The 25,778-nt window shown below is 37.9% G+C and overlaps 2 protein-coding genes across 7 annotated transcripts in view; one reads left to right on the top strand and one right to left on the bottom strand.

Annotated features, from left to right (window-relative positions):
• Sclt1 (sodium channel and clathrin linker 1) overlaps positions 1 to 2,324 on the bottom strand; it is a 160,504-nt gene extending 158,180 nt beyond the window's left edge. For all 4 annotated transcript variants that reach the window (XR_011708035.1, XR_011708036.1, XM_071614669.1 and 1 more), the window contains exon 1: positions 2,191 to 2,324. Coding sequence is in view for 2 of the 4 variants with exons in the window: in XM_071614669.1 (XP_071470770.1) it covers positions 2,191 to 2,224 (34 nt within the window). In the remaining 2 variants the exon portion in view is untranslated. The remainder of the gene's footprint in view (positions 1 to 2,190) is intronic.
• A 2,955-nt stretch (positions 2,325 to 5,279) lies between these two features.
• C7H4orf33 (chromosome 7 C4orf33 homolog) lies at positions 5,280 to 25,405 on the top strand. 3 transcript variants are annotated; one of them, XM_027926799.2, is made up of 7 exons: positions 5,280 to 5,404; positions 10,062 to 10,242; positions 14,844 to 14,904; positions 17,564 to 17,633; positions 17,743 to 17,942; positions 21,099 to 21,253; positions 25,217 to 25,405. In XM_027926799.2, exons 2-6 carry the CDS (start codon positions 10,062 to 10,064, stop codon positions 21,217 to 21,219), a joined length of 633 nt encoding a protein of 210 aa, XP_027782600.2. In that variant the 5' UTR covers positions 5,280 to 5,404; the 3' UTR covers positions 21,220 to 21,253; positions 25,217 to 25,405. The 3 variants fall into 3 exon arrangements, with proteins under 3 accessions (XP_027782600.2, XP_027782601.2, XP_027782599.2); XM_027926800.2 differs by lacking the exon at positions 25,217 to 25,405 and having other exon boundaries at positions 17,582 to 17,633; positions 21,099 to 22,215; XM_027926798.2 differs by lacking the exon at positions 25,217 to 25,405 and having other exon boundaries at positions 21,099 to 22,215.
• Positions 25,406 to 25,778: the final 373 nt, after the last annotated feature.

Raw genomic sequence — 25,778 nt, 5'->3', positions numbered from 1 at the left:
GACTATCAGACCCCCCTTTCCAGATGGAGGTGGAAAATGGTACACTGCCAATATGCTAGAAGTTTACTCTACTAGAAGAATGACTGGATATAGAGTAGTCTGTGCTTATCACATGTAAAGATGAAAAAGTAATTCTTAGAGGTAATGTAATGTAGAGCTACCACATCAAAAATACCAAACCAAACCAAACTGTCTTGAATGAGACTACCAAATTCAAATGGAAAAAATGAAAAGAAGAAATCAAGATCCACAGACGTCAATGTAGAGAAGGTGAGAGGCAGGTGGGAAGACAGAGCCCATCTACTCTGTCTGAGCTTGTATATAGGTTGGTTTTCTTAGTGGGGTAACCTATCACCTTTAACTGGCATGTAAGGTATATTTAAAGGAAAAAGAAGAAGGGTCATAGACCCTCATTCTCATGTCTTCATGCAAACCCTACCATTCTATGCTCCACTTTCATGCATAAATAGTTATTTCAATACTGTGAATCTTTTCTTCTTCTATTTGAGATTTCCTTCCTCGCTCCACCTGTCTTCTGAACTAGCTCTCATTTTTCAAGAAGTAAATTACTATGCTTTGACTGTCTTATTTGGTTATTGGTCTAGTATTTAGATCTCAGTTTTATCTAAGAATAATGACTGGCTCATTCTTCTATAACTCATTCTTTCTAAAACTCAGGTATTCTCTCCACCCTAGCCAATCTCCTCACCATGCAATTCCTGTCCCACATCACTCAGATGGTGGCCCGTTAGTCATACTACAGAGCAGGGTTATTTCTAATGCTAATGTTACAGTATTACAGTGATGTCAATTATGTCAGACACTGTGTGTGTACTGTATGTAATATAAACCAGAAATCAGGCTAAGGGCTTTATTTGCATCATCTAAGTCTCAGAACTCCATAAGGGTTGTTGTGTTTATATACTAATTTTAGAAATGAGAAAACTCAGACTCAAAGAAGCTAAGAAACTTGCCCAAGGCCAAAGACTTGAAAACATGCAGAGTGAGGAATACTACGGACCCACACAGACTAAACTCAGAGGCTAAATTCTTAACCACTGGCTTATGATTCCAAAATGGAACTTACAGCCTTTTTTCTACCATCCCCATTGCTCAAGCCAAAAACTTAAGTTGTCCCCCTTCCTCCTTCCAAATTCCTTGATCTTCAATCTATCTGAATCTGCCTTAATTCAGTTCTTACCTGAGTAATGACAACAGTTACTTGATGGCATTCTTCTAACAAGCAAGTCCTTCAAAACCACCAGACTGGCCTTTCCAAATCACAACTCGATCATGTCAATTTCAACTGAATTCCTTGCAGTGTTATTATATATAACCTATGCAATGATCCAAATTCCTCAGCACATGGAAGACAAGGCCTTTGACCATCCAGTTCCATTCCTGCACTTCAATACCATTTACTATTTCCCTATACAAACCTCCATATTCCATTCATGCCAACCTTGTTGCAAATCTTTAAACAAACTGTATTCTTAATCCTTCAATACTGCAAATAGTGTACTATTTGGGATATCCATGTAGTTCTCACACACAAAAAAAATATGCTGATACTTCGAGTTTCGGCCCAAGTAGCATTTCCTTGACAATAGTTTAATAATATTTTTTTTTAGCACAATGTATCTGACACTACTCTAAACCCTTTACGTATTTTGATGCCTATTTAATAATTCCAATTATCCTATGAGGAAACTGATAATTGGAGAGCCAGCAGTTGCTGCCACTTTGATGTATCTGTGGGATTCATATATTTCCCTCCAAGAATTTAACACTGTTCTCTTCATCTCTGCTTGTATAGTGCCTGGCACATAATAGAAACAGTAGTTCAATGAACATCTTCTAAACAAATGGCGAGTGCTGTGCCTCTGGGTTCTCAGTTCTCAGCAGACTTGGAAACCCTTCCTGGCCATTAGCCCTCTCATTTCTTCAGAGCACAAGAGGCGCATAACAAACACGTTCAGCGTCCCAGTAAGCTTAAGTAAACCTTCAAGCACTGACCGAACGCTCTGCCCATCCTCGAGCACACATCACCACGCTTTTTATGCAGCTAACTTCTTTTAACTTCTTACAAATGTCCACGCTGGGACCCAGCAGGCATTCAAAACACCCTGGTTCACGATGACGACATTCGGCATCATTTATGAATTCCCAATAAAGGAATGTGAAGCTTACTTTGGTCTCCCAGAGGGTCGACTTCTGTGGCCATTTCGACACAGTTTCAGCTGGGAGCTTCCAGCACCTTTCCCTTGCTCCGAGCTCGCGATGCGGGAAAACACAACTCCGGCCGCGCTCGCGAGGCTGTCAGGCGCCGGAGCTGGGCATTGGCATCCCACTCACGCAGCGCCCGCCGCCGGCCGCCGGCCCCGCGCCCGGCCCCGAGGCGCAGCGAGCCCCTCGCCCGGGCGGACACTTCAGATTTCAGAGCCGCTGCGGGCTCACCAAGTGGACTCGCTGCACGTTCGGCCGAATCCCACCGGGAGCGAGGGGGACCCGGGTGCGGAGGTGTCCCGCGGGTCTCTCGGGGTCCGGCGGGCCGCCGGCGCGTTCGCCGAAGGGGCGGGCGGGCGGTTCGGCGGCGGCGACCTTCGCGAAGCTAGGGGCAACGCTGGGACCTCCACGAAGCCCCGGGCCAGCAGCCGAAGTCCACTCGGCCCGCCCTGCGACTTTGAAACCGGTGCCCCGGACCGTTCCTTGGAGACGGCGACGCCTCCTCCGTCATCACGCGGGCGTCAGCGCTCACGTCACCGCGCTTCCTGCGGACCCGGCACTCTATTGGCTGGCTGTCAAGAGGTGGGCGGGTCCGTGGGAACCTGGCTGACAGCAGGCTGAGCCACCCTAGTATCGCGGCCGGCGAGCGCGCGGGCGGGTGGCGCCAAGTGGTCAGCGTATTAGGCCCCTATTTTAAATTCCAAAAGGTAGGTGCCACCAAAGCTCTCAGATTCTTCATCTACAGTTGCGGATATTCTGAGCATTTCTGGACTGGGAAAGCCCGCTTTTCACCCACCTGCCAAAGGAGTTGAAAGCATGTAGGTTCCCACCGCTGCGGGGGAACCCGGACTGTCAGACTCCCTCATCAGGCTGCCCCTCTCGAGTATTTCGGGGCACGGACTTGCTCGTCTCCGGAAGATAGTACGGTCTGCTCCTCGTGGGTCTTTAGAGAAAGAACACAGCTGTTGACTGAATATTTAACTCTGTGGTGATAAGGTATGCACTCAGAAGTACCCCGAAGATCCTGCACAGTTAGCAGTTATTTCTTCCAACATGTTTGTTTCCTCAGATAGAAGGAAAGAGAAAATTTACATTTTGTGCAAGAAAAAAAAATAAGTAAAATTTACACTTGTGGATAGATTAGTGTCCAGTTTTAAAAAGTAATTCTGTCTGAGCTTGAACCATTTTTTTTTCACAAAACACATAACATTGGAAGAAATTATAACACTAGTAATAAAAACTTAACTTGAAATAGCCTCTAGTTTTAGTGCTTTTTAATAGATAGTATTTTTGTGGATTGAAATAAAGTTCCACTGAACCAACGTGTCATAAATGCACCTTGATTTGGTTTTCCGTTTAACAATTTAAGAAGTCTTTTTTCCCCTGCATTCACACTGTCATATAAACAAAATAATGTTAGCAAAATTTATCAAGACATTTTAAAAATATGTTCAAGTATGTCCAATTAGGTATTTGAGGATTGTTACAGGTTTTACTCCATCTGACTATTAAGAAAATGAGATTGTTTTTTCTTCTAAAGACGGTTAAATATGTGTGTGTAGGCAATAACCACAGAAAGATTTAATTGGTTTTGAGTCAGTTAAGATTGAAAGTGTTCTGGTTTTTAGTGGCCATGAAGTTAACACAAAAACTTATTAAAAGGGAAAATTGAATGTGCAAGCTCAAACTCTTTCTTAAAGTTCACTGACTCTTCATGAACTTCTCACTGACTGACCAAAGACTTGCTTATAACTTCTCCTACATTTGAACCTTGTATGTTGTCATATTGTGATTTAAGTTGATATTAAGCCAGTCCTTGCAGATTTAACTGTATTTACACTCAAAGCTGACAGATTAAAAAAAGTGTGAGTAAAAGCAGAGTTCCTTCTGGGTGTAAATGATGTGTTGTTTTCAAATAAACTGAATAATGAAATGGGAAATATTTTTGTCTACATTTTTAATTGTTTGGCTCATGTGATTGTGATGAAAGTGAACACAAACCATAGTTTTTGGTTTTTATTTATATTTTATGTTACAAGACTTTAGTGCTTGGATTCTAAGAGTATTTTCCAAATAACTTTCATCATTAGTAAACAAAATTGTAATGATTCTATTTATCCTTAAAGTATCCTATGTAGTCTTTCTCCTTATTAAATCTTCTCCTGAGCGCCCTATACACTTTTCCCCAAGGTAGGTGCCATCAAAAGGTAGTTGCCACCAAAGCTCTCAAATTCTTCCTGCAATCTTCATCAAACTAATCCATGATTTGTTTCCAGGCTTTATCATGAGGTTTTTTGTTTTGTTTTGTTTTGTTTTTGTTTAATCTCATGAGTTAAAGAATTCAGTGAATGTGCATGGAAAGTAACTGTGAATGTAAAACTCTCTATGAATGAGAAGAGGAAAAGAAAATGACTTAATATATTTATTCTCAAACCACCATGTCATGGTTTTATATTACTTTTCTTCATTTAAAAAAACCCTTGAAAATTATATAGATTGAAAATCAGTGACAGATTTCACTCTTATGAATTCATTCAATCAACTGACATCTAGTACTGTATGCAGGCCATTATGAAAAATATGACTATAAAGTGGCAAAGAACGCAAAGCTTGACGTTTAAGCAAGGTTCCAAGCTGATCACACAGTTAAAAAGCCTCCGGGCTGGGATCTGCGCCCAGGAGGTACAGTTCCATTGCGCAGTGTGCACCACTCCGTGGTCTCCCACGGTGCAGTACGAGTGCAGAAGCCTAACGTAACCAGCAGCTGGACGTACGGGTCGGGGCCTTTAGCTGCAGGCCGTGAACGATTGCCTGGACGGCTGACGGCCGATTTTCGAATCGTTGCATAGTATTTATGCAGCCGAATTACCCTTCCTTCCCTTAGAAAACCGCTCAAACTTCAGCGGCATGACGAACAGTGCGCACGCGCTCCTCCGCGGCCCCAGCACGCGTTTCTTCCCTAGCACCGCCTCGCGTCAGCTCCGGCCCTGCGAGCCCCGCCCCGGGACGTGCGCGCGGCGGGCGGGCAAGGCCACGCCCCCCGGGGGCCGCCGGGCGCCGCGGGAGCCCGCCGGCCCGGGCGCTGCACGGCTTCCGGTCCGGGTGCTTGCGGGCCGCCGCTCCGCTGCTCCGGGTTCGCCCGTCGGGCCTCGGTCTTCTCCCTGGGAAATCCTGCGAGGTGCTTTACTCCGCCGCCGCCTCCCGCTGGCGTAGTCCACCCCTTCCTGGCTGCCTTCCTCCTTTCTCCGTTTCTCATATGAGTGAGCGGGGCGGGAGGGTGCAAACTGAAAAGAAATAAGTATTGTTGAATGACCAGCGGACCGCTGCGAAGACAGGAATTTGGAAATCTCCTTGCAAATAGTTTATTAAGGAAGCACCTTTCCCCTAACTTCTTTCTTTTAAACCTTCTGAAATGTATATATATATATTTTTTCTTCCGCGCTCTTAACGGCCCAGAGTTTTGTCTGTTCGTCTTTTCCTGCTTTTCCTTTCAAGGGTCTTTCCTTATTAAGTATAAAACAATGAAAATAATTGACAAGAGTATCTTTTTTACTTCTTTTGATGAATGAATAATATGAAGAACGAAGGTTAAAAGCACAAAAGTTCAAATTAACAACACTATTTTAAGAAATTAAAATTACAGAGTAGGACCTGAATCACCTTGATAATATTAATTCTGGCTTTTTGGAAATGTTCGATCATCATACTTTTTAAGACACTTGACATTAAATTAGACTTTAAAAGTATTTTTAAATTATTTATTTTAAAATAGCAATGCATACTTAATAGTATAAAATTCAAACAGGTTAAACAAGAAAAAAGTGATAAAGTTGAAAGTAAGCCTTCCTTCATGTCTCCAGCAGATAATTCTTTCGAGAAAATCAATCAGCTCTACCACTGGTTTCTTAATATGCTTCCTGAAAACCACCACTAGCGTATATGCAGAAAAGCTTGCTTTTTTATTAAATAACTGCACAATTGTACACCTGCTTTTTTCACCTCACAATATTCTTTAGATGGACATATAGAACTGCCTCATTGATTCTGAAAACTATGTAGTATTTCATTTTATGATAGCATACTTTCTTTGCCTGTCCTCTACAGAAAGGTAAAGATGCTTCTAATATTTTGTTATTCTAAACACTGTTACCACAAAATACTTACACTGTTGTCATTTTGATTATGCCCAGGTATTACAACTCTTAGAACTAGAACTGCTGAGTCAAAGGATATTTGCATTTTTATTTTGATAGATATTGATTTTTCTCTTCACAAGAGGCTGTACCAATTTTACTCCAACTGCAGTTATGTGGGTTTTTTCCTGTCTTCATTAACACAGCATATTATCAAAGTTTCTGATCCTTGCCAATCTAAGTGAAAATTTACTGTTGTTTTGGTTTGCATTTCTTTCATTGTTAGTGATACTGAATATTTTGTGTTTTCTTTCTGTGAAATGGCTGTTCATATCTTTAATCCACTTTTCTGTTGGGATTTTGTTGGTTTTATTCTAGAAGCTCTTTATGCGTAAACAAATAGCTATTTGTTTGAAATATAAAACACATATACTTTTTCTAAGACTTCTTTTGGTTTTGTTAATGAGAGGTTCATTTTTGGTGGTGGGGGAGGGAGGCTGCTGCTTTTATTTTTAAGGAGTCAAGTGTTTCGGTTTGGGAATATATTTTAAAAGGCTTCTCTACTAAAACAATCTTCTTTTAAACTCTTTTTGTTGTATTAGTAGGGATTAAGTTTTTCTGTGTTTATATAGGTTGATATTTTATGTTTAAATCTTCAATTCATCTAAGACTTAGTTTGATGAAGGGATCCTACTGTATTTCACTGGATTGCAGAGAGAAGCCGTTGATAGTGGAAGTGGTGACCTGGCTGATTGCTCTGAGAATCATCCCAAACTCCCCAGAGAATTCTTCCACATATTTCCCCAGCACCTGGCATGTATCCAAACAAAATGAGTGCTTGATAAGAGCTTAGTGAACTAAGGAAAGGGAATTTCTGGGTATGAGAAATCATCATTTTAGCTCTTGTACTGATGTGTACTGTTAAAGGGATGAGGTGCCACTAACAGGTTTCTCCTGGACGTAGCCTGACAGTCATAGAATTCCAGATGCAGAACCCAAAACAATATTCACTTAATGGATAAACGGTTAGCTCCTGTTACTGACAGGTATCCTAGATGTGGCCAGGGAGACAATAAACTAGCCAGTCAATCAGAGAAGTTCTCTGATTCAAAATGGAGCAGTGTACCCCTAATAGCAAATGACGTAAGGAGAATCCAGTAGAGAATGACCCAAGGGGAATGCGAGGCCAGGGGTGAAGGACAGTGGCTATCAAATCCTCTTGAATTAATGAGCATGTGGGCAGAGAAACTGAAAGGAGGGGTTAAGTAAGACTCAGGAATTGAGGGAGTTGTCAGTCATACCTAGATTGACATGAGTGTTCTTAAGCAATAATAAAGTTTTAAAAATTAATTTGTCATCCTAAAAATAAGTTATTTTTTACCATTAAAGTCAAACTTATTTTCTGCCCTTGGACTTACATTCTGCCATGGCATTACTCTGTACTGTTGAAAATCTAGTCACTATTTCTTGCAATAGTTTTCAAAAAAAAAAATGCACAAAGAAACCTTAGGGGAAAAGGGAAACAAACAAAACAACACCCCAGTAGAAAGGTTTGGAGCTATCACTACCTCATTCACAGAAAGAAAATCTCTGCTTTTTTTCATTCTTATCTTCCAGATTAAGATTAGGTTTTAAAGTAATTTGAAACCTACAAAGTATGTTTGCTCACTCTGTGTACATGAAAGTGACAGGCCACTTTTAGGAGCATATTAAGTGAATTGGGTTTTATTCCATTTTGACATATAGACAATTGCCTGAGTATTGGGATTTGGATAGGGAATCCCTTTAATATATGCAGCACTTTGGGGGATATGGTGGTTGTATGAAGAATGAGTGAGTCCATAAGAACTTCCCAGTTACTGAGCTATATTATAGTTTGTCAGAATTGTCAGGATGGTCATGCTCCAAATTAGGAAAAGAGCATACTCTGTCACCATTCTTGGTGCCAGAATCAAAGTTAATCCACACTTCTAACATCTTGATTAGTTGTATTTCTTTTTCTTCCTATGGCCTCAAGAGGATACTTATTCCAACCAAAATTTGGATGGGGAGTTATAGATTTATTTTTGTAGAATAGTCCCTGATGTTTCAACTAAAGAAGATAAATTTATCTTTGAGCTATTTTATTCCCTACAAACCAAGACTGCATTCCATATAAATCAGAGTCAGTTTATAGTCTTGGTGCTCTTTGAGCCTATTTCAGTAGTGAAGAATATGAATTACTGAACATTTCTTCTGAAGTGCTATCAGTTTTTTATGAATTGTAATAAAAGAACTATTAATTTTAGAGCTTATTAAAATTTGTTAGCAGAGATGAAAGTTAGCAGAACTACATACTTTAGAGAAAGGATTACAGAGATTTTGGATCCTTATGTGACACAGAGCTTAGCTATTTGGCCTCCCACTGCTTGGCACATAGTAGAACATGTATTGATTGAATTAAATTCATTCACATTTAATAACTTCATTCCTTGATGTAAAAATAACATGAATCAAGGGGATTCGTTAAGAGATTGCAGATAAGGGAAGTTACAGTTTGGAAATATCATCAGATACTAAATCAGGATTATCTTCTGGGTAAGATATAGAAACCAGTAATAACTTGGAGAATCCACCACTTCTAAAATAAAGTTTTTGTCCTGCAGTGTCTTTGGGAAAACATGGCCGACATTGGTCTGGTTGCTAATCATGCTAGTTATGTGATCTTGGACTAGTCTGTTTCTTCATTTGTAATGAGGATAATAATAGCTCCTCTGCAAGTTTGTAGTGACATTAAATGGCATAATGTTTACAAAGTGACGGACTCATGATGTTCAGCAAATGTAATTGTTCTGATCTAATACTATGTCCTTACATTGGAAACTTGCAAAAATAATTAAAACTGCAAAGTCTGTTTGTTTCAGTCTATTTCAAAGTTTAAAAGAGTATATTCTGTTCCCATTTTTCAGTTGTAGAGAAGTGATTAACCAAACAAGAGGTTATTTAGTAATTGAAGTATCAGAAATTGAAAAGGCATAAAAATATGTGTGTGCGTATATATGTGTATGTATATATATATATATATATATATATATATATATATATGTGTGTGTGTATATATATATATGTGTGTATATATATATATATATATATATATATGAAAAAAGGAAGACAAAATTCAGCTCTACCAATCTTCAAATTGTTGGAGTCCTCCCTGACCTCAAAGAAAAAGTTTTTAGCCAAAAGAATTGTCCAGCATCTACTGATTTATAATGATTTTTATCAAGTTGAATTTTTTATAATGATCTTGATTTCCAGAGGATATAGTAACTCAGAATTCTATGTATGTTACAGTGAAAAAAGACACAGGAGAAAATATAAATTCATAGTGTTTATTGTTAAGTATATTAACAAGTTCTGCCATGGACTGAATTAGAACTTTTGAAAATGATTTTATCACATTCTTCATGAATAGACCATGATCTAGATCAAACAAGTCTCAAAGCTTTTAGGACCCTCCCTATAAGCTGTTTTAGAATAGAACTTGGATTTCATGACTTGCCAAAACACAGATGGCCTTTGGACTCCCAGGACCCTGTTCTTGTACTAAGTTGCCCTCCTATTATTTGGTAATGAAATTTTCATTTCATTTCTAACTAAAGGAAGCTTTTGTATTTTGTGAAAGAGTTTATTTTAATATGTTTCTTCCTTCACGGTCTCTAGATGGATTTTAAAATCGAACATACTTGGGATGGTTTTCCAGTGAAGCATGAGCCGGCATTTGTCGGGCTGAATCCAGGTGAGGGAGGGGTGATGGTGGAAGTCAGTGCCCCATTTTTCAACGATCCTCCAGCCCCACTTGGAGAACCAGGAAAGCCTTTCAATGGACTGTGGGATTACGAAGGTAAGTGGAAGTACTGTATTTTATTACAAACATAAATCTCTTTATAATAGCCTCTCACAGAACTATTATTTTATCTTGCTGCTAGCAAGGGAGTGCAGTGCTCTGAGTGGCTGACTGTGCAGTGTCTGCTGTTTCCTACGCATCTCTCATTCTGACTCTTTCTCTATTACCTGTGTGACTTCAGCTATATAACTAGAACAGTGAAAAATGGCAATTACAAATCCATATTTTTAGATTGCTGCCATATTTCCTATTCTGAGAGGAGTTGAGAAATTGCTATTTTGCCTTTATTTTCAAATTATCACTGAAGCTTTATAAACCTTTATGGAAGTTTTGGGGTGTTTTACTTATTGTAGAAACAATGTCAACCCCAACATGAAATTTAATTTTTACTTCATACTGGCAAGTAATCTCACATATCAAATTAAGGCTAAAAAACATGTCACAAAAATACATGATTTTAGGTTTATTCTGTGATATCCTGTGCTTCATTGGTTTTAGTCAGCTTTTTTGGCACTGTGACTAAAAGACCTGACAGGAACATTATAGAGAAGGAAAAGTTGATTTGGTCCCCGGTTTCAAGGTATCAGTTCATAGACAGCCAGCTCCATTGCTCTGGACCTGAACATCATGGTGGAATGGTGTGCAGGAGGAAAACAGCTCAGGACATGACAATTAGGAAGCAGAGAGAGCTCTGCTCAGCAGGGAAAAATATAAATCGAAAAGGCATGCCCCCAGTGACCCATCTCTTCCAGCTACATCTGCCTACAGTTACCACCCAGTTAATCCATAAAGTAAATTAATCCACTGATTAAGGCTGTAATAACCCAGTCATTTCACCTCTGAAAATTCTTGTATTGTCTAACACACAAGGGGATACCTTACATCTAAACCATAATATCTTCCTAATCAAGTTACTGGATTAATCTTTCTGAAATGCTTAATGATGCCATTCTGCAGATCGTGAGTCATTATAAATATTTCTAGGATAAATTTCAAACCATTCCTGTAAGCTTTCTGTACACTCATGAATTGGGCCTTCATGTTCAACCAAAAGCTCTTAACTTCTGAAAGGTTAATGGTCTTATCGTCCAAACATATTCTCACCCACATATGGTCTCATTCTGCGCTCTCTGCCTCTAGTGCACGTAGTTCCAGGTGTAATTTAGATTCCATTTCTTCAGAGATGTTTTAATGAATCTTCTAGTTAATGCTAACATCTTTCTCTCACCTTTTGTATAGCATGCCTTTGTCAGTGTTAGTTTGTCATATTTTAAGCATTTACCTTCTTTTATTGATACAAAATTTGTATACTAGGTTTCTCATAGTAAACACACCAATATGACCTCTCTTTAGATACTTATAGGCACCAAACTCAACAGATCCTCATCTTAGCTTATCTACTTTTCTCATAAACCTATTTCTTTCCCTAATTGCCCAATCTCAATCAATGAAACTAACAATAACTCAAATCATCAAATATGAAAATTGTAAGATCTTTCCAAGATATTCCTCTCTCACGTATCCATACTTGGATTTATTCACTAAGGCCTATCAGTTTCTCTAATTCAGTGCCTCCTTTTCATCCTTATCATCCTTGCTGTGGATTAGGCCTTTCTCATCTTCTATCTTTGGTTAGGGTATAGCTCTCTAGTCCTTTTCCCCTTCACTCAGAAGCAGAGTGATCTGTCTAAAATGAAAATTTAAACTCATCCATCAGCTAAAACCTTTTTGTGCTCCCTATCCTCTCAAAATAAATTTTATCCTTCTTAATATGATCTCTGTGCAAGGTTTTCCTTGACCCAGCCCTTATTCTTTCTGTAGCATTACCAGTTTTTACTACATTTTGCCAAGTAAGACTGAATTGTTTGTAGTTCTTTAAATCCCAATTTTTCCTAATTGTGTGCCTTTGAGTCTATGGCCCTGTCCCACAGAATGCTGTTTTCACCATTCTTCACCCATTTCCAACTCAGTTTACAAGATGGAGTTTAGCTAGCATCATCTCTAGGAATTCTTTGCTAAATCAATCTTCCCCACCTCAGCTAATAGTCTATTTTCCTCTTTCCTATAACAACATATATGCTCCTCTATTTTTAAATTTTTTAAAATTTTCCAACTCAGTGTCAGACTGTATTGTGAACTAATCAAGGTACTTGTAGAATCTGATATTGTGTTTAGTACAGAGAAGCCACAAAAGTGTTTGAAAGGTGATGATGGATAATAGAAATAAGAAAGCGTCTGTTGGCAAGGGGAAGGCAATGGTTTGCTTTAAGGAATCGTCTCACACAGGTGTAGACATTGGCAAGTCCAATATCTGCAGGGCAGGGGCTTAGCGACCCAGGGAAGAGGTGATTTTGCAGTTCAAATTTGAAGGCTCTCTCAGAGAGAGCAGTTGGTCTTTTTTCTTCTATTAAGACTTTCAGCTGGTTGAATGAGGCCTACCCACACTGTAAGGATGATCTGTTTTATTAAAAGTCTGATGATCTAAATGCTAATCTTACAGAATACTATCAAGGAACATCTGGAATAATGTGTGACCTAATACCTGGGTACTGTGGATTAGTTGATAAATAAAAGTAACCACCATAGTAAACATTTTCTTTTCTTTTCTTTCTTTCTTTCTTTTTTTTTTTTTTTTTTTTTTTTTGTGCTTGGGATCGAACCCAGGGCAGGGCTTGTAGCGTGGTAAGGCAATCACCATACCACTGAACTATATCCCCAGTCCTCACGGTAGACATTTTAATTTGTTTAAGTAAAAGATTTAGAGAGGGATAATTCAATTCTCAGAATTATTAATGGAACTGTGTCTTAGCTATTGTATTGTAAAAATAACATGAACCATTAGAAACAATTTAAATGTCTACTGATAAAGGATTAGATAAATGAATTATAATATTCTGTAGAAAAATAATGTGGTCATTAAAAGAATATATTCATATGCTGGAAAGATTTTTATGAAAACAAGTTCTAGGCAAATATGATTTTATTTTTATTTTTTAAAAATCTAAAAAGGTAAAATAGTTTGTAGAAAGACTAAAAAAGCCTGGTAGGTTTAAGACTAAAGGGGTAAAAAACACTTTGGCTTTTTACTTCATATGTGTTTGTATTGTCTTAATTATTTACAGGAAATATGTAGTATTTTCATAAGTAAATCATAAGTAAATAATTTAAAAAAATATTCCAGGTGCGGTGACATATGCCTGTGATCCCAGTGGCTTTGGAGGCTGAGCAAGTCAAAGCCACCCTCAGCAAAAGTGAGGGGCTAAGCAACTCAGTGAGACCCTGTCTCTAAATAAAATACAAAAAATAGGGCTGGGTATGTGGCTCCATGGTTGAATGCCCCTGAGTTCAATCCCGTTATCCCCAACCCCCCCCCAAAAAAAAAAACAAAACAAAACAAAAAAAAACACATACCTAGGAAATTCCAGAAGATTATAATAATAATTTTTTAAAATCACTGACCCATATTCCACAATCACAGATAAAGAGTTTTTACATTTTTGTGCACATTTTGCAGACCTCTAGCCATAGGCACTCGTGCACATTTTAACTGCATGTACGTGCGACAGATGCTCTGCAGCTTACCTGTCAAATATCATGGATAGATTCCCATGCTGTTTTAGTCAGCTTTTTCACTGCTGGGTTTAAAAGACCTGACCAGGACAATTGTAGAGGAGGAAAAATTTATTTGAAAGATCATGGTTTTAGAGGTCTCAGTCCTTAGAAACTGGCTCCATTCCTTGGGGCTTGAAGTGAAGGAGGACATCTTGGAGGAAGAGTGTGGTGGAGGGAAGCAGCTCACATGAGGATCAGAAAGCAGAGAGACTCCCCTAACTAGATACAAAATATATACCCCAAAGGCATGCCTCCAGGGACACACCTCCTCCAGCCACATACTACCTACCTATAGTCATCACTAAATTAATCCCACCAGGAAATTAATCTATTTATTGGATTAAGACTCTCATAACTCAATCATTTCTCCTCTGAACCTCTTGTATCGTCTCACACTTGAGCTTTTAAGGGGTACCTAATGTCTAACCTATAACACATGCCAACAAATATTTAACTGTATCTTTGATTGTAATGGTTCCATTGTATTCCATTGCATAGCATACATAAATTTCATGATTCATTTATCAGCTCTTCTGTATGATAAGAGATTTATTTAGAAAAATAGGAGCTAATCCTACGTAAGAGGAGATAATAATTGTCATCATTTTTATTTTTCAAGTAATACTTTGATGTATAAAGCTGTACTTAACATCTTTTGCTAGTTGTCTGATTATTTCCTTAGGATAAATTCCTAAAAAGAGATAACTGCAACAAAGTCTATGTGACAATGTTGACTTCTCTATGACCTCACCAACAGTAGGTTTAATAAATCTTTTTAATTTATGGCAATATGATATGGAAAAGAATTGATGATGATTTATTTCCTATGTATTTCTTCTTGCAGGCAGTGTCTATTTAACCCCTCTTCTTATTGAGGATAGTATAATAATTTTTAAAAATGTAATTAATTTTGTTCTAAAGGTATACAAAAGTATTGTTGAAGCAAAATTAATTTCTTCAATATGTCTTATCTCTGTTTTCAAAAGTCATGGAAGTATTTTTCTTGAATGATGTAACTGAACAGTATTTAGAAGTTGAGCTTTGTCCGTAAGTATAAAATATTTTTTCTTAATCATTACTACATAATTTGAACACATTATTTTAAAATTATAAATCATATGGTTATAGTAGAGCTCACTGATTCTAGCTATTAGAGACAATGCTAACTTGCATTTCTTTTATTGTCAAATACAAAGCTTATATTCAGAATATATATTTAAAATACATATTTCAAAGTGTTTGAATATATCATATCAATGTAACTTTTAATTCACTAATATTGTTAATTTTTGTGATCAATTTAAAGAAATTTTTTTTTTGCAAAATAAAAAATTATAAAACAAAACCTCATTCCCTCATAGTTTACTCTATACATTTGTTTTATTATATATCAAACACTCTAAATAAAGGGAGGCATGTAGATATAATGAATGTAACTCACGAAAATGTTTCTTTTAGGGGACTTTAAAATAAATATATTAAATTTTAATTTCATATATTGTATAATTGTATATTTATGTATTCCTTTCTTTATTCATCATTCTTTTTTCTAGTATGTACTATGACAATTTTTTATTCAGTGACATAGATTTTCCTAGACTCACAGAAAATATTAACGTTGGAGTGTCTTTGTTGAAGTTTATTTCCCTGGGAAATTTCTTTACCTTGTTTACAAACTGTATTTTTTTTTATTCTTATATAGATGTGAAAAAGTAAAGTATGTTCACTTGCCATCTAAATTATAGCAAATTTTAAATTAGTAAAGTATTTAATGAACAAAATAGTCCTACGTATTGCTATTATTAATTTCAAATGCCATTTAGACGCCTCCCAGTATCAGTATCCAGTAGTTTTTATTCCTTAGTGGACTGTTCAGAGAGCTGCAAACAATTCTTCTAAATGAGGCTTTAGATATCTTTTTAAATTTTCTCTCCTCTTGATTTTTTACTAACTCTAGTGTGGAAAATTTTTTTAAAAAGAAGTACAATTATATGTCTCTGTGTGTCATCTCTTTATTAACACGACAAAATCTTTATTGGAAAATATGTTGAAGTCTTGTAAACTGTCATGGAAGGTAAGGTAATTTCAACTACTGTGTGATTATTCTCACTCTGTACACGGAAAAGCTAAGGCACTTATCATTTGTCTATAAAGTAAAGAAATTGGAGCTGCCAGAACTCTCAAGTTCAATCCTTAGTTTTAATTTTATTAGATGATAATATTAATTTATTTTGATAAAGTGATGACATAACACTGTAGTCTAATCAGATTTTTTTTTTTGTTAAGAAACAACACAGTGGACATTGCCTATAAAATTAATAAATTTAAAAAATTAAAATCCTTAGAATAGTTTGGTTTTATATACAACAGGAAAGCTAATCAAGAGTCATGGTTTTGCCTCAGGCAACCAATTCCTATAATGGTTCATTAACTTCTAAGAAAATAACATGAAGAGTATCATTGTTTTCATTTGTAAGAAATTTTACACCTCATAGGATATTCCTTAGGCTGCATAAAAACAATAAAAATAATCAGAGAATTTTAAATACTTAAATTTAAGTATTCTGGTAGAATACTTAACTGAAGACAGGCATTGTGGTGCACAACAGTAATCCCAGTGACTGCAGAGACTGAGGCAGGAGGATCCTGAGTTCAAAGCCAGCCTCAGCAAATTAGCAAGGCCCTAAGCAACTTAGTGAGACCCTGACTCAAACAATAAAAAGGGCTAGGGACGTGGCTCAGTGGTAAAGTGCCCCTGAGTTTAATCCTTAATACCAAAAAAAGTGGGGGGATACTTAACTGAAGAAGCTCTTCCCTCACAGTATCACAAAAGACAATTCGTGTGGAAATGTTCGATAGTCTTCCAGAAACAATAAATTTGCTCCATGTAAATATGTGAAATCTTTTGATTCTTACTGACCTGCTAATCCCCATTATGCATTCTCATTAGAGTTTCCTTTTGAGGATATATTGGGTTATTTTTGAAAGTGACGTTGCTGTCTGAACTACAGGTAGATGCTGGAAGAAGCACAGGGCACATAGGTCAAGTGTAGTTGTATGAGAAAAATGAGACAGATTAAAATCTTTAGTGGGTTGGCTAGTGATTTAAATTAGTAAATTTAGTCGGTCTGTGATTTGCATTTTCTATCTTCCTAATGAGCATCAAAGTAGTTTTTTTGCAGAAATAACCTTTAGTAAAGTTGTTACATTTAGACTTAGAAATTGGTCCCAGTTCCCCTTAGGGCACTTCAGTTTTTGAAACTTATCTTATTATAAACCCCACAAAATGTGATATCCTTTACTCCTTTTTCATACTTTGTGTCATCAAACCAAATGAAATATTTTATATTATTTCTTATTAAAATATATAAAAAGCCATCTTAGAATGTGAAACTGCATTTCACAGAAGTTGTCTGGAAATGGAAACTCAAAGATATCATTTCTAAGTAGCTGAACAAACTGGCTCTCCCTGTAATGATGTAATATTTGTATTGCTTCTTTTATTTATTTACAAATTTATTTATAAGCACACATATTCCAGAAATAAAAGATGATTAGGAAAAGAATATTCATTTCATGTGATGTAAAGGCTTTCTTTTTCTGCATATTCTGTGTTTGGTCCCCTCATCTTGGATATCATTACCAATAAAACTTTTTCATTAAAAGAATTAAAAAATAAAATTTCTTTCTTTCAAACACTTATGAGGAACCTTAATTTTGACAGCCATGGGCAGCATTTAGTGCTTCTACTCTCTGGAAGAAGAAATGTGTGGAAAGTAAGTTAATAAAATTATGAAACACAATCTTTAAGTGTGCAAGCAGTATGTGTGTGTTTAAGGTACAAGTCTGAATTTAACTTTTGTGTATCACATATTATTTCCATAGCAAGAACTTACTTTATCTTTCAAAGTGTCCAGAGGTGAGACAAAATGGGAAGGCAGAGCTTATCTTCCTTGGAGCTATTTTCCACCAAATGTGACAAAATTTAACGCATTTGCAATTCATGGATCAAAGGAAAAAAGAAGTTATGAAGCCCTTTATCCCGTACCTCAGCATGAACTGCAGCAAGGACAGAAACCTGACTTGTAAGTAGACCATCAATGTAGACATGTTACAACTATAGAGATTTTGGAGAATTAATTCTTGGTAGAGCATTAGTAACACTTTTTGGTCAACAAAGATGATGTGTACCAGCTCCTAGTGGGTCATGAATTCCGTGATGGTCTCAGTAGGTGCATTACAGGTTGCCTTTGGGCTGATAGTCTCTCTGCTGTAAGTGCAGCCCTTAGTTTTCTCTAGCACTATGAGAAAAATTTTGTTTAGCAAGTGTTGCATCAACTGCTATAGAAATATGGCTTCAAATTCATTTATGAGCCCTTTTAGAGCTACAGGGCCAGAGGAATTAGGGTTCCTCGTGTGAACAAAGGACTAGTGAATCCTTTTTGTTCTGCAAAAGAATCTGTACTTCAGTTATCTCTGTAGTTCATCCTGGATGGCTGCAAGGACTACCCCCTTTGGGGAGGATGGCCAGATACTGTCCTTGGGGCAAACTGATTTCTGCCTCTGAGGGTGTACAGTGTGGTCAAGAGAGTCTGCGGGGAAGAGCTGATCAGAGACATCCCAGTGAGCATGATACCAGGGTAGACTGATATGCCCTTGGGATGTACAACACTGTCCTTCCTCTCCCTATTCATCACCTTCCTGCTGGCATGCTCCTGATTCACTCTACCTTGCCTTCATCTTTTTTTTTTTTTTAATTTAACAATCCTAATTGGCTTCATTTTTAATTTTAAAATCAGGTAACACTTCATTCCATAAAACAGAATCAGTTTTCCTATGAGCCAAGCACTCATCAAAAATAATTTGATGAGGTAACATCAGATTATTTATTTTTCTTACACAAAATAAGGACAAGGGAACTTCACTGTTTCACCAGTTGAGAATGGCTGTTCTCCCTCCAATCCAGATTTCTCTTGGAGGACCAGATGTGTCAGCTTGGTTTGATTCACTCCATGTTGTTGTCTGCCACACACCACCCCCCCCGCCCCCCGAATATTGTCTCTGTTGAAAAACTGGCTTCACAAATAATGTGGCAGCAGGAAAATTTCAGAATCCAAAGCTTAAAAATAAGTCTTGGCAGTGTGGGGTTATTTTCTGTCTCTGGGGGGGATCATCCGGTGTCCGAGGCCTGGGGACAGAGGCAAAGTACCCAGCCACCCATCTAGGAGATGTCACTCTCAGTAGCGTCTGGTGTCCTGACCTGTGCTCACCCAGGATGATGGTGGGTAAGGAGCAGCAGGTCACAGGGGCCCCCTGACCCTCTAGGAGACAGAGCTCTCCCTGGGCAGACCCCAGGGCTGAGGGTCAGCAGCCAGGGGAGAATCAACGACTGTCCCCGCCTGTGGTCCCTGAGGTCCTGGGGCAGGGATGCAGGAGGCAGCCAGTGTCACAAGACGTCCCTGTCCCCAGCCAGGCCGGGCGCCTGGCTAAGCAAGGAGAAAGACCGTGTCCCTCCTCAGGGCCTGGCCCCTACGCCTGGTCTCACTTCCTCCCTGGCACTGCCTGGAAGGGGAGGAAGTGACACCCAGAGGAAGGCCGGGAAGTGAGGCTACCATCATCAAGTTCAGGGTACAACAGCTCAGTCTGCCGCCAACAGGCTCCATACTCTGCTTCTCTTCATGGACCACGTCCCTTCTGAGAGTCACGCCGTGCCCTTTATAGGCAAAAAGGCCCCAGAAGTTCCAGAGACACGTCCATGTTTAGGCCCCCGGATCTGGAAGTGCCTTAGGCGCACATCCATGTTTAGGCCCCCGAATCCAGAAGTTCCAAAGGTGCACGTCCATGTTTAGGCACCCGGATCCGGATGTGCCTCAGGCGCGCGTCCATGTTTAGGCCCCTAGATCCGGAAGTGCCACAGACATCCATGTTTAGGCCCCTGGATCCGGAAGTGCCTCATGTGCACGTCCATGTTTAGGCTCTAGGACCGGAAGTTCCTCGGGCGTCCTTGTTTAGGCCCCCGGATCCGGAAGTGCCTCATGTGCACGTCTATGTTTAGGCTCTAGGACCGGAAGTTCCTTGGGCGTCCATGTTTAGGCAACCGGATCCGGAAGTTCCTCAGGTACACGTCCATGTTTAGTCTCTAGGACCGGAAGTTCCTCAGTCCTCCATGTTTAGGCCATAGCATCCGGAAGTTCCTCAGGTGCACGTCCATGTTTAGGCCCCCGGATCTGGAAGTGCCACAGACATCCATGTTTAGGCCCCCGGATCCGGAAGTGCCTCATGTGCATGTCCATGTTTAGGCTCTAGGACCGGAAGTTCCTTGGGCATCCATGTTTAGGCCCCCGGATCCGGAAGTTCCTCGGGTGCACGTCCATGTTTAGGCTCTAGGACCGGAAGTTCCTCAGTCCTCCATGTTTAGGCCGTAGCATCCGGAAGTTCCTCAGGTGCACGTCCATGTTTAAGCTCTAGGATTGCCTTCTTCTTTTATAGATTATTCTACCTGGCTCACTTTTGCCACTTACCTTTGCTTTTTTTCCAGTCCTGATCATTCCTACCTAGCCTCTTTCTCTTTTTCTCTCATCCTTCACTATTGTTTCTTTAACTACTTACTCTGGGATCATTGATTTTATTCTAAAACTGGTCCATCCTGGCCAGGTGGGCATAAAGGGATGGAAATCCAGGTGCAGCTGACTCTGGGCCTACATACCAAGGTGGCACATCACTCTGGCTCTTCACTAGCAAATACCTCCCTATGTTTGGTTCTTCTGGAAAGAAAAGAGAAAGATGAGCACTCTCACACGTTGGCCTCATTAGCTTCGGCAAAGAAGGGAATTAATCTGTCCTTCAACATTGAGTTGAAACTTTTTATTGCTTATATGACTGATATAAATTATATCCAAGTTTGCATTTCAGAACATATACAAGAGTATTTTATGATTCGTTTAAAGCTAGATGAAATGAGTTAGATTTTTGAGGGCTGATTTTTATTTCTCCCTTTGACTCTGAGGGAGATATTTGTAGAATTGAAAGGAGAGTGCTTTGAAAAATAGGTGAATGCATTGAGAGCTGAATGTTTGATAGCTAGAATGAGAAAATTGTACATATAGAACATATATTACCTTGCATATTTCTTAAAATAGAATGTTGTCCTATCACAGATGTGACAAAATAAATAGCTTTTCAGGACTAATTTTTCACAAATGCATAATTCATTTCAACTCCCACCTTTTCTTTGCTTTTAGCCATCGTCTAGAATATTTCAAGCCTTTCACTTTTAACACACTGTTTGGAAAAGAATGGAGACAACCAGAATCAGACCTGTGGCTAATAGAGAAACCTGACGTACAGGTGTACAATCAATAATTATATCAGTCATTGTTCCTCTATACCTTTTAAGGTAAACCAATAAGTACAGTCTCTTTCAGACACCATGGACGCTTTTCAACAAAAAATATTTTCATAGTCGTCACCATAAATGTAGTATCTCTGTGGAAGATTGTGTATGATTAACAAAATAGAGAGTTTATAGATGATTTTATCTTTAGTTAAAATGTTTCTCAGAGTCATTTAGTCCAGTCATTCTACCTTCTGCCCTGTATCACCGTCACCCCCAAATCCCTATTCTGTCAACCAAAATCATTATTTCTCTCCCATTTCTTTATATTTTAGCCAGCCTAAGACTAAGAAATCTTAACTGCAAATTTTTAAGCTCCAAGTAATATAGAGTATTTTTTTCCATGAATCTACTATCCATTCTTGAAGTTAGTAGAAAACATTGTCCTGGTTCAGTTAAACAAGAAGTCTACATCTGTTAAGATGTCACTAAGATACACGAGTTATGTAAACAGCTGTTTTTTTCTGACTTGAGACTGTTTATGACTGTTCAGAAAGAAATGAAGTGGTCTTATATTCAGGCAGTGGACTCTACTTTCATTTACAAATAAATGACTTTTTTGCATATAAAGGGTTTATTTAAAATTTTTTAAGGATAAGATAGAGTTATATCATAATTATAAAAATTACTTACAGAATTAACAGATTCATATTGACATTTTTTAGTACCATTAAACAAGATGTTAAAATGTATTTATTTTATTTTCAAAGTGGCAAATAATTCTATTACAGAATCTTAAAATTTTGTGTTGTAATGTTTCACAGTTCAAGGCTTCTAGTAACTTATCTGTGAGCATCTTCACCAAACTTAGTCCTTCTCAGCATTCTTAACTCAAAGACCAGCAGCTTTCCAAAAATGAAGCTTTGTTACTTGTGGAGACCCCTGGTTACCTACCCAACAGTGTACTGTCTCCTCTTCTTTACCAACAGAAATAGAGTATACTCTACTTAGAGACTACTTTTTTTTACAAAACTGAGACAAGAAGCATGTTTGCCCCTGGCATCCAGGAAGCAAAGAGAAAAGAAGGAGCCAGGGTCCCAGTATCCTCTTTAAGGGCATGTCCACAATGATGTAACTTCCTTCCACTAGGCTCCACCTCCTAAAAGTTCTGTCACCTCCCAATGGTGTCACAGTTGGGGACCAAGCCTTCAATGAGTCATTAAAAATAAAAAAGAATTTTCTTTATCCATTCATCTGTTGAAGGGCACCTAGGTTAATTCCATAGTTTAGTTATTGTGAGTTGAGCTGCTATAAACATTGATGTGGCTGCATCACTGTAGTTTGCTGATTTTAAAAGTCCTTTAGGTATTTATATAGAGGAGTGGGATCGCTGGGTCAAATGGTGACTCCATTCCAAGTTTTCTGAGGAATCTTCATACTGGTTGTATGGAGATTCCATAATGGTTGTGCCAGTTTGCATTCCTACAGGCAATGTATGAGTGTACCTTTCCCCCCACATCCTTGTCAACATTTACTATTGTGTTCTTGATAATCGCCATTCTGACTAGGGTGAGATGAAATCATGGAGTAGTTTTAATTTGCATTTCTCTAATTGCTAAAGATGTTGAACATTTTTTCATGTACTTGTTGATCAATTGTATTTCTTCTTCTTTGAAGTGTCTGTTCAGTTCCTTAGCCCATTTATTGATTGGGTTATTGGGTTTTTTTTTTTTTTTTTAGTGTTACATTTTTTTAGTTCATTATATATCCTGGAGATTACTGCCCTGTCTGAGGTGCATGTGGCAAAGATTTCCTCCCATTCTGTAGGCTTTCTCTTCATATCTCAATTGTTTCCTTTGCAGAGAAGCAGCTTTTTAGTTTGAGGCCATTCCATTTATTGACTCTTGATTTTACTTCTTGCACTTTAGGAGTCTTATGAAGGAAGTCAGATCCTAAGCTGACATGGTGAAGAATTGGGCCTGTTTTTTCTTCTGTAAGGCACAGGATCTCTGTTCTAGTGCCTAAGTCTTTGATCCACTTAGAGTTGAGTTTTCTGCAGGGTGAAAATAGGGGTTTAATTTCATTCTGTCACGTGTGGCTTTCCAATTTTTCCAGCACCATTTGTTGAATAGGCTATCTTTTCTCCAGTAAATGTTTTGTACCATTGGCCTATGTGTCAGTTTTGGTGGCAATACTATGCCGTTTTTGTTACTATAGCTCTGTAGTATAGTTTAAGGTCTATTGTTGTGATTCCTCCTGCTTCACTCTTCTTGCTAAGGATTACTTTGGCTATTCTGGGTCTCTTATTTTTGAAAATGAATTTCATGATTGCTTTTATTCTGATTCTATGAAGAATGTCATTAGGATTTTAATAGGAATTGCATTGAATCTGTATAATGCTTTTGGTAGTATGGCCATTTTGACAATATTAATTCTGCCTATCCAGGGGCATGGTAGGTATTACCATCTTCTCAGGTCTTATTTAATTTCTTTCTTTAGTGTTCTATAGTTTTCATTGTAGAGGTCTTTGCAGGTAAATGGATGGAGCTGGAGGATATCATGCTAAGCAAAATAAGCCAATTCCCAAAAACCAAAGGCCAAATGTTTTCTCTGATATGCAGATGCTAATTTACAATAGGTGGGGATGAAGAATAGAGGTACTTTGAACTAGGCAGAGGGAAGTGAAGGGAGGGGAGTGGATGTGGGGATAGGAAGAACAGTAAAATGAACTAGACATTATTATTCTATGTACATATATAAACATATGACTGGTGGGATTCTACATCATGTACAGTCAGAAGCATGAGAAATTATACTCCATCTCTGTATGATTTATCAAAGTGCATTCTACTGTCATGTATAACTAATAAGAACAAATAAAAATAAATAAAGAAGTCCTGATACATGTAACAACCTAAATGAAGCTCAAAAGTTTTATAGAACAAAATAACCCAGAATAACATACTATATAATTTTTATTGTTAAGATCAATTATAGTAAAACTAGCATATGGTGATTGATATTAGAATGGTGATTCCTGTGGGTGAGAGCAGGAATTCAGTTTGCCTGGAAGAGGAGTACAAGGGAATGATCTGGTATGATTGCGGTGTTTTACATAATTTTGTCAGCATATGGCTGCATAAATTTGTCAGCATTTCTTAGATGTATATTTAAATTTGTGATGTTTATTTAAAATATGCCTTAATAAAATAAAATAAGCTGGAAATTAAATAGTTAACGTTAAGTTTATTTGAGTTTATATTCATCCATTGAACAGTTACTGGTGCTAGTTAAATATGGTTCAGCAATTCCTTCTTTTCATTTATTAAATATGTTCTCTATCTGCAAAGAGAACTGGTGTGACATAAATGCTGACTTTTCCAAAAGGAATCTTTAAGTGTCTTTGTGACCACCTATCCTGGTGGCAGTGTTAGGCATCTTAGATGAATTCAGAAAATGATTTTAAAATCGATAATAGCAACTAAGGTGTTTGATATAGTAACTGTCTGCCAGTTTCGGATAGAAAAGGTCTATTTAAAATAATGTCAGTTGATTAATTTATAAATCACTGGAAATCATTTTATAAAGAATATAAAGCTATTGAAATGAAAAAAAATAAGACAGTATCCTGATTTTAGAAGTGAATCCATCACTTTGAATCATAGCTTCAGATATTAAGCATAACTACTTTATATTTGGAAAAATAAAGCACAAATACAGATAGTCATACCCATACAAAGTATTGAATTTGAATATTATGGTTTGTGAGATTTCTGAAGCTATTCACCTATTTCTTTTATCTAAGATGTTTTTAAAACATATGGATAAAAAATATTTTTCTTTTTCCAATACCAAGCAAGCAAAAAATATATATAAATATTTTCTTTTGTAAGGAACACTACATTCAACCACAGAATTTTGGAAAGTTTGTCCATTAGTCAGAAACAAATAATGTACTGTATAGAAACTCGATATTTGAAAATGGGTGTTAGTAATAGCTGTTTCAAATTTGTTTTTCAATTTCAGGACCATGAAAGAATAATCATTCCTTTGTTTAAAATATGCACAAACGCATTTCCTTGCACTATTCTGAATTGTTCTCAGCAGCAGAAGCAGTCTCTCTTGTCACCACCTGAATAGATTACACAGTGTGTATTTATTCAGATGCTTTCTTGTGCTTTTCCCCAACTCCAATAAAGTATAAGTCACAGTCCAGAGAGAAATATGCCTTTTTATTTTTAGTTTCAAACTACTTTTTTTTAACATTGTAATATTTTTGTCACAGAAAACCATTTGATCATTCCTCCTCCTCTTCTGCCCCTTCTCCTCTTTCTCTTCCCCTCCTCCTACTAGTACTCCAACTCCCCACCCCCCTCCTCCTCCCTTGAATGTTAGGCTTTGTGGGAACAGAGGATAATGAATAAACTTAATCTGATATTCAAAAAGGAAAAGTAGCAATAACTGGGTGGAGCAGTTGCAGTGAGCCCCCAGGACTTTGACTCACACCTTGAAGCCCAAGGATTGTCCCTTCTTTCCCATCTGAGTTCCCACAGTGTTTTACACGTTGCTCTACAGCACTTACCTGCCA

The sequence above is a fragment of the Marmota flaviventris genome, chromosome 7 (assembly GCF_047511675.1).
Source record: "Marmota flaviventris isolate mMarFla1 chromosome 7, mMarFla1.hap1, whole genome shotgun sequence".
In the NCBI taxonomy this organism is placed as follows: domain Eukaryota; kingdom Metazoa; phylum Chordata; class Mammalia; order Rodentia; family Sciuridae; genus Marmota; species Marmota flaviventris.
The sequence above is the reverse complement of the archived record's forward strand: the minus strand, read 5'-3'. Positions and strand labels throughout refer to the sequence as shown.

Excerpts from the sequence above, each read along its gene's own strand:
- C7H4orf33 (XM_027926799.2), top strand. The coding sequence starts at position 10,062 with ATGGATTTTAAAATCGAACATACTTGGGATGGTTTTCCAGTGAAGCAT. Across the intron at positions 10,243-14,843 it reads TGGACTGTGGGATTACGAAG|TCATGGAAGTATTTTTCTTG; the intron begins GTAAGTGGAAGT and ends TGTTTTCAAAAG. Across the intron at positions 14,905-17,563 it reads TTAGAAGTTGAGCTTTGTCC|GAACCTTAATTTTGACAGCC; the intron begins GTAAGTATAAAA and ends AACACTTATGAG.